Source organism: Gobius niger (assembly GCF_951799975.1).
Source record: "Gobius niger genome assembly, chromosome: 20".
Classification (NCBI taxonomy): Eukaryota; Metazoa; Chordata; class Actinopteri; order Gobiiformes; family Gobiidae; genus Gobius; species Gobius niger.
In genome coordinates, this window is record NC_136871.1 from 4,351,195 (window position 1) to 4,360,390 (window position 9,196).

At 39.1% G+C, this 9,196-nt stretch overlaps 1 protein-coding gene across 1 annotated transcript in view; it reads right to left on the reverse strand.

Annotated features, from left to right (window-relative positions):
• Window positions 1–9,196, reverse strand: part of LOC306980070 (delayed-rectifier potassium channel regulatory subunit KCNS2) — a 28,600-nt gene that overhangs the window by 6,100 nt on the left and 13,304 nt on the right. Inside the window, exons 2-7 of the mRNA XM_079579303.1 lie at window positions 7,153–7,329; window positions 6,917–7,050; window positions 4,651–4,815; window positions 3,394–3,565; window positions 1,133–1,216; window positions 885–1,046 (exon numbers count right to left, since the gene is read on the reverse strand). Of these exons, the coding sequence (XP_079435429.1) occupies window positions 885–1,046; window positions 1,133–1,216; window positions 3,394–3,565; window positions 4,651–4,815; window positions 6,917–7,050; window positions 7,153–7,323 (888 nt within the window). The 5' untranslated portion in view covers window positions 7,324–7,329. The remainder of the gene's footprint in view (window positions 1–884; window positions 1,047–1,132; window positions 1,217–3,393; window positions 3,566–4,650; window positions 4,816–6,916; window positions 7,051–7,152; window positions 7,330–9,196) is intronic.

Genomic DNA, 9,196 nt, shown 5'->3' on the forward strand with positions numbered 1-9,196 from the left:
TACGCTGTTTAACCTGAAGCTAGCTAGCTAGCTCAACCAGCTCAACTGTTTATGGAAACAGCTGCGGTGGAGTCGCTCACACCTGGGCCCCCCCAACTGAAACTTTTGTGTTTGACTTTACTAATCCAGACAAATATGCTTCAATGCAGGATCATTTCATGTACGCCTGAAAATGATGAATAGCCTTAACCGTTTTCAATAGAAATGTAAAGCTCATATGTTATTAACAGTAGCTAACCTAGCTGCTCACTCTCCTCTACAAACATTTATCAAACATTTTGTTTTGGCCAAAAACGCTGAAATTAAACAAAATCCATCTCATACGTTCCGGTCAGTCACTAATTACGCCTTTATCTGATTCAGCTGTGTCATGCGTTGCTATGGCGACGCCACAGCGGAGTGATATCCCAGTGATTTAACTACCGGACTACGTGTGCGGTTATACCAAAATAATGCACCAGCCAATCAGAATCCAGTATTCACCCAGACCATGGTATATCATTATTTGATCACTATCTTCATCCTCAAAGAGCACCCGTTGTTATTATTTTTACTACGCTTAATGACCCAGCGCAGCGCTCACCTTTGCTATTTTTAACCTAAAATAACACTTCTGATTCTGATCTAATGATGCGAACCTCCTCTGTTTCATAGAAAAAGCAGCTTTGATGGCCTTGGATTTGAGGATTTGTCATTCAGAATAGGGGTATCACATAAAAAAATTGTTCTGCCACACCTGCAGAAAGTCTTTTCACGCCTGAAGTCGCTCAAAAACCCGACTTTCCAGCAACACAAGTTCGCTGGACAAATGCATGCAGATTTACAGTTGGACGTGACTGTAAGTTCCAGCCTATATTCCAAAGAGAGCAGTCCACAGGCCGCACCTGAATGAGTCGCCCGATGTTCCCGAGCTCAGACTCTGAGCCCAGCGTCAGGTCAAACACCAGAGTGATGTAGATGGGCACCACAGACACCAGGTCGATGATGTTCAGAGGATGCTGGAAAAACTTCCTCTTGTTCGGGGCCAGGAGCAGCCGCGACACCACCTCAAGGTCAGAGACAGACAGAAATAAAACCTGACTATTTATTCGCTTTGGAAAAGGCACCTCGGCGTTTATGTGTCTTTTCTTACTTCAAAGGTGAACCAGCAGGAACAGAAAACCTCCAGGATTTGCATAATGGGCTCTTCAATCAGTTTTCCATCATCGTCAAACATCTGTGATAAGGAATACTTTTTATTACATTTTGAACTCGAATAAAGTGTCAAGTTAGTTTATTTTTTAATGTAATGCCAGCGAAAAGTGTTATCGTCAAAGGGTTGTTTTTTTCTTTTTAAAATGTAGGGTCCCGTTTAAAAAAAGATGGTTGTTAAAAAGAAGATTAAAAGCCAAAACCACCCACACTGCAAAAAGTGGATTCTAAGCAAGTAAAAAATGTCTTACTTTAAGAAATGAGTTCTTATTTTTTCCCTAAAAAGTAATAATGTCTTGCCGAGCAAAGTTTTCTTGAGGAAAAAAATCTTGTTTTAGGAAATAAAATCTAGCCATTTCTTGTTCAGATTTATTTGCTAAAAACATGCTAATTTTTCTTTTAACCAGAAAGAACAACTTTTTTGAATCTTCTTCAGCTTTAGACACGGTGGCACAGCCTCAGCTCAACAGCTCAAAGGTCCTGGGTTCAATTCCCACCAGGACGGGGCCTTTCTGTGTGGAGTTTGCATGTTCTCCCCATGTCTACCACTAAAAACATGTACAATAGGTGAATCCTCCAGCCAGGTGATTCTAGCCATCAGCCTGGCTCCACATCATGGAGATGGGTCTCCGGGCGCAGGTAATATTTTCCTTAAATATTAGTATTTATTAAGAACATTTTGCCTCAAAAATGTCTGTAATTTAGAACATTTTGTTTAAATCAAGCAACATTTAAGTAAAATACCCAGAATGTTTTCCTTAAATTATTCCATTTTCTGAGGACATTTTGCTTAATTCTAGCTATTTATTTGCTTTAATTTAGTGTTTCTTTCTTGTTTTATGATAAGAAAAATATTCTAGAAATAAGAATTCTTAGCAAGAAAAAAATGCTGACCCCATTGGCAGAATTTTTTTCTTAAAACAAGACAAAATGTCTTATTTTAAGATTTTTTTCTCCTTGTTTTTAGTAGGGCACTTTTTGCAGTGCAGAGGGAAATGGAGGGAAAAAAACATTGTACAGCCACATTATACAGATGATTTAAAGCACAACCTTGTGGGCTTGAAAATGTAATACTGATCTAAAATGGCTGATTCAAAGTGCCCCTACGACCCTCCTCTGTGTTGTGCTATTAGCTTTGTTTTTGGGTCAGGATTAAGGAAAGTGCTCCCCAGACATGTAGGGCTTTGCTGCGCTCGGAAGAGTCCCCGCTGGAGATTCAAAGAGCAAATGGCTCAAAAGTCAACTTCAGGCACGTTTTAGAGGAAGGAACAGCCTTGTAACAGTCGATTTTGCACGATAGCCACCTTTAAACAATAAATTGCTCATAAAAAGTCACAAACTAATAATTCTTTACATCTATTCTGTCAAAATATAAGCTCAGAATGAAACCGACCATAATAAACGTTTGAAGACGTCGACGCAGACTCTGTAAACGTGGCACTTTTCTGTTGTTTGAGTGGAGGATCTGACGTGTAAAGTGTGAGGTGTAGGTAGTTAAGTTAAAGGTGCACTATGCGACTTATATACAAATTGTGTGAAAAAGAAAGTTGATATTAACACTTATTTGACCTTTCAGTGACCCAGCGGATGCTTGGGTGGATAGCAGAAAACTATCCACCCAAGTAAGTATAGCAGAGCACCTTTACTTACCATCCCAGTGGCCTGTAGGACGCTCCAGGATCAATTGTTTTTTAGGTCTTCACTGCTGATTAAACCGAATCCATGGTTACAAATACATTCCAATACGAAAACTGACCAAAAATCCTAAGAAACCTGAAATAAAATTGATCCTGAAGCGTCATAGGAGCCACTGGGATGATGAATGTCAACCTCTTTTTTTACCTAAGAAGTTGCATTGTCTCAAGCACTAACCACAGCGCCAAGACAAATTTCCCATTTGGGGGTCTTATCATATTTTTCTGCCTTCTTTTTGGTTTTTTTTTTCCACTCATTTCCTGAAAACCTGCACATACTGTATAGTGGGGCAATACAAAAAGCATTAAATCTAAATTTTCCTGAAAAACAATGACATTGCTCAAATATTTTCACCACATAAGTTCATCCAAAAATACATAAATGTTGGTCCTAAACACATTTAAATGCAGTTTGGGATGAAACTGGACTTTGTTTCTCTCTAAAGTTGAGAAAACAAACTTGCTGCCACCAGTGTTGACCCTGACATTCACAGCTGTCGGTCCTGACCTGGTACTCGGGCATGCTGTTGATGCACATGGTGGCGATGGAGGTCAGCACGACTCCGATGGACAGCAGACTGAAGAGTTTGCTGGGGATGGAGTAGCCCGGGTTCTCCAGAGTCAGCCACAGACACTTGCGCACGTTCCCGTAGCGCACCTCTTGGAAATGCAGCATGTCTCTAAAGAAAACACACACACACATATGGTCTTCAGAGGATGCTCAATATTTCTGTGATATCCAGTTTCAGTTTATTGTAGCTAACTCCCTCAAACTCATTAAAAAGTGCCAGCCGTCAGTTTGAATTAAGGCGAGACACGGCAGGTGAAAGTATTGATTTTTCACGCAGTGGTCGAAGTGGAGATTTTTATCTATTTTCCTCCCTTTACATCTTAGTTTTCATGTCAGATATAAAAATGATGATGTTTATTTTATGATGTTTTGTCTGCGAGGTGGGGGCGACCCGGAAGTAACTGCTGCGCCGCGAAGAAAGGCCGTCTTTCCCGCGGGTTTTCATTCATAATTATTGACAGATTTTACATCCACGTGTCCTGCTAAGGGGCCCCGTGATGACGCTTTCACCCAAATATGGTGTTTTTCCTCCTATGAGACGCTGGTGCAGAAAAGTGGAAGAACGGGCCGAGCATGCGCACTCGCTACAAAACTTCAGGGCTGGTTTTCTCTGAATGAGAGAAGCCGCACTCGGGCAGAGCCTGAGCCCTTATAGAAGCTCCCACAGACTCCAAACTTTACAGTCTTGGACTTAATAATATTTGTAAGGTTTTTTCAGAGGGATTTTTTAATATCTAATTCCTAGCCTGATTTATTCAGCTTTGAAACCAAAAAAACAGGCGGAATTTGAGTTTTTACAGATTTTTTCACTGATGATTAGTTTAATGAAAAACTAAACAAAATATCCAAAATCCCCTCTGAAAAAATCTTAGTTACTAATATGTCAATAAAATAAAACCAAAAATGTAATCTGGCTCAATTCATTATTTTGATTTCGTTGCCCAAAATATAGGCAATTTTGGCCATTTTAATGCTCAAAATGCCTTATTTTTTTGTGAAAACATAAAATGACAGAAAAAATGCATTACATTTTTTTCTCAAATTTATATCTGTGATGTTCAGAAAAAGCTTCAAATTGATATCTCTACATTTATTTTTTTTCCCTATTCACCTGCAGTGTCTCGCCTTAATATGTGACATGTTGGTTTCCTCATAATGTTTACATGTGTGTGAATCCTCTCCGTCTGTGTGGACCTGTTTAAGTCGGAGATCTCGTCCACAGAGGTGTCGATGCTGCTCGCGTCGCTCTCGTCGTCCCAGCTGCGGTGGCGGCTGCTCTCCAGTTTACGGTCGTGGTATCGGTAACTGCAGCACGAGTCCAGGAAGAACTCATTGATGCCCCAGTACTCGATCTCCTGGCTGACGAAACAAAAACGTGAAACTCACTGCAGCAAACATTCTACATTCATCACACTTGGGACAAAACTCATTAGGTGACATTTATATATTAACCTCTTAACTCCCGCCTGAACCGAGAGATCCTTTTCCTCACGTTATCAGATTTTTTTTCCATCATTTTTTTGTTGGGCATTTAACTCATTTTTGTAACTTTTTGTACTTATTGTTTTATTTTTTTTTGTTATTTTTTTGGTAATGTCATTTTTTCGTCAATTTTTTTCCGTTTTTTATCACATTTTTGTCACATTTTTGTCATTTTTTTAGTCATTTTTTTAGTCATTTTTTCGTCATTTTTTTGTAATTTTCTTGTCAAATTTTTATCACATTTTTGTCATTTTTTTAGTCATTTTTTTAGTCATTTTTTCGTCACATTTTTGTCAATTTCTTGTGACATTTTTGTGACATTTTCTTCATTGTTTTCGGTCCCAGCTTTGTCGCTATTTTCACACCTTTTTTCCAGAAGCGTTTGGATTGGGGTAAAGCCAAACTGGAGAAAATGTGCGCGGATCCGGTGGGAGTTAAGGGGTTAAGTAGCACTTTTATACATGGGCGCAGGTGTTGCACTATGAGCCTGCACTACTTGCGAGAGGGCGTTGCTGATATAAAGAGAAGAGTTCGACTGAGGAACTGGTTTATTACAAGCAGAAGTGTTCATATCGCGCTGCCTTGTGCTCTTCCTTAACCCCTTAACTCCCACCTGAACCGAGCACATTTTCACCAGCTTTACCCCAATCCAAAAGCTTCTGGAAAAAGGGTGTGAAAATAGCAACAAAACTGAGACGAAAACAAGGATGAAAATGTGAAAAAAGTGAGAAAAATTGCGAATAATTTGACGAAAAAGTGACAAAAAAATCGAAAAATTTGACGAAAAAGTGACAAAAAATTGACAAAAAAAATTAAAAAAAATGACGAAAAAGTGACAAAAAATGGACAAAAAAGAGTTAAGAATTTGACAAAAAAATGCGAATAATTTGACAAAAAAGTGACAAAAAAGTGACAAAAAAGTGATCGAAAAATGGACCAAAAAAAAAATCGAAAAATTTGACGAAAAAGTGACAAAAAAGTCACGAAAATTTGACAAAAATGAGACGACTGCCCAACAAAAAAAGTGATGAAAAAAAAATCTGATGACGTGAGGAAAAAGATCAATTTAGTTTTGTAGGTCTTAGCTTTCCAAATCCTGGCCTACAGGATTTGGATAAAGCTGAACTGGAGAAAATGCTCTCGGTTCAGGCGGGAGTTAAGAGGTTTAAGGCCCTATACCTGTTTTTTTTTTTTTTTTTATCGCAAACAATGGAAGGGTGAGCCACTAAATTAAAATGTTTGTTGTGTCCAAACTCATTCGTAACTTTCCTAATTTATTTGTAGCATCCAAATTCTTTTCAGGGACAAGTTTATCGGCAAATTACACAACTTGCAGGGTCACTTTTTAGGCTCAGATTCACAAAAATGCTGCAAAAATGGCCTGAAAGTTTATACAAGTGTTTAATAATTTGATGCACCGCCGTTTTCCCTACAAGCATTTGAGGTTACGATATACTAAAGGACGATAAAATAACAGAACTAGAAGTAAAATCAGGTGTTGCTCCTTTAAGCATTATAGGCTGTCATAGGTCAATGTAAAAACTTTATTAACTCCATCATGAGAAAGAAATGTTACAGCCAATCCCGCTGTGGCTCAGGTCGGCACTCGCTCGGCCGTAGTTGCGTTATTGTGAACAAAACAAAAGCACATGTTCACACCCCACAACCCCTCTCCCTTCACAGTACACCGGCCGCTAAGTCTGGAGTGGAAGATCTCGAAGTGCGCTCCTACTTAGCGCAAAATGTTACGCTATAGTCTTCGCCTTTTTGAGGATTTAAGAGGCTGTTGTGGTGAACAGGTCGGGGCACATTCTACACATGGCTACAGGACATGGCTGGAACATGTAGGGGGAGGAAAATACTTAATTTTAAAATGTTTAAACTCCGCATAGTCCCTTTTAAGGTGTATTGTGGCGCTGTTATTCTTGTGTCCGCTATCGAACAACAATTACGAGACGGAGCTGTATTGAGTTGTTACCAGAAGGAGAAGACGCAGAGCTCCTCCATGACGTGTAGTTTTCCGGTTTGATAAAAGTGAAGCACGTACGGGAAGAGCCCCGGGTTCCGGTCAAAGTAAAATTCCTTTTGCTGCACATCATAGTCATCACACACCTGCAGGATATAGAGGAGAACACAGTCATAAAACAAAATGCATGAGGCAAAGCTACATCTCTAAGTGAATAGAACAGTGATGTGTATCCAGCGTGTGTTGACCTGCAGAATGTCCTCCTCAGAGTCGCAGGACAGCAGTTTGCCCAGTCTGGTGTCTGGAAACTTCTTTAAAGTGCTGGAACAAAGGCTCCTCTTCAGCCCCCCTACGTTTACATGAACCAGGCCGTCCTCCGGGTCCGACTGGACCCACCGGGGCAGGATCTCCTTCACCATCTCCACCTGGGGCAATACAGAGTGGGGATGCCAGTGAGCACACAAATGACCAAGCAGTGGTGCAATTACTATGGTCACTTTGCAAACCACAGACGACTGTAGTTATTTAGGTAAGTTAACATAAAATATTATGTCTTTGTGGGATCTTTCTGCATGTAAAACCGTGTCAACTCTGTTGTTTCAAAGCCTGTTTTGAAAAGCACATTCTTGTGTCTGACTCTACACTTTCCCCATTGTAGAAGCCAGAGAAATGAAGGGTTTATTTTCTTATTTGGATAAACATTCTTATCTAAGTGTAGAATTGGCCACTGTGACTGATTTACTTACATTGAGTAAAAAGTAGGGATGGGCGGATCGATACCAAAGTATCGATACATCGATACCAAACGGCTACTTTTTAAGTATCGATATTGGGCAAAAAGTATCGATACTAATTTGCATATGTAAAAAGAAGGAGGGGCAGCAATTATCAACACAAAAGGATGATTTATTTCTTTGTTCTGAGCCAAAACAGTCACAACAGCAAAGGATTGAACTGAGCCGGGCATATCATTCTGGTTTAGGTTCTGTTTGTCATTTAAGTATTCATTTTAAATGTTGTTTATGTATTTAATTTCACATTAACATTGTTTATTTAGCCAGTTAAATAAATATAATTATAATTAACCAATTAATGATATAAAATAACCAGTTTTAGAAATGTATATTGATTGAAATACATTCACCCATATGAAATGACCAGTATCGGTATTGGTATCGACAAAAAAGACCCAAAAAGTATCGGTATCGTATCGATTCCAAAAAATGTGGTATCGCCCATCCCTAGTAAAAAGTTATGCAAAGACATCTCAAACACATTGGAAGGGTTTTTTATTACCGCTGAGTAACAATTATACCAAAAATTACTTGATATATATTTTTGCAAAGCATTCATAGCACTGATATTTCTCTATTTCATGTTTCCTTGGTCAAACACATTTAAAGCTGAACAGTACATGTACCAGCAGCTACGACCGTGGACATGCATGAACTGAAATACTCTGAGCGTACAGAGTATTGATAAATCGGAAACATGATCTGATTTGTGCAGATAGATTTACATAGGAGCTAAAAGTCTCGGTGTGGCATCGTATGGATTGATATCAGATAACGCAGGCCCAGTATTCATGATCATAAACATTATAGTAAATGTTGCATCCATTTTGTCCTAGTTGTTGAAGCAGTAACAAAACTTTGACTTTTCAAATTGTCTTTCAATTCAAGATATCTTTGATAGTTCCAGTATTGACTTTACACGGAAACAATCACGAAGAGGAAGTGAAACTGAGACACTCATCATTGTTGGCAAACTTTCAATGTTTATTCTGGTGCAGCTCAAGCCCAACTACCGTCTGTGAGATCTGTCCCAAATGAAGATCCAGTTACAGGTCGGGACAAACACAAGGGTTCGGAAAATGACACTTCACTGAAAACACTTTTCCTCAGCCTGACCTTGGCTCAAAAACAAGAGGACGTGAGAGGTGGTGTTAAACCTGCTGACGCCATGGCTTCTATACACAATATGTGGACTAAGGAACAAGTGCTAACGTTTGATAACCTCAAATAGTACCTTATACTACAGACCCCAAAGTGTGAAAATGTGGCTATATCATTATAATAAGTTTTGTGATTTATTTATATTTTGTACATATGAAGTCTCTGATTAAAAATACATCAGGAAGTGACTAAGAGCTAAATGTTTGGCAGAACGAAGAGCATTTTGACAGACTTCTCTTTTATACATGTGTTTCCAATTACATCACGCATCGTTCCGGCAGCCATTTTGAATACCGAAGTAGAATTATGCTGTAGTACAACATGGAACAATATCTCT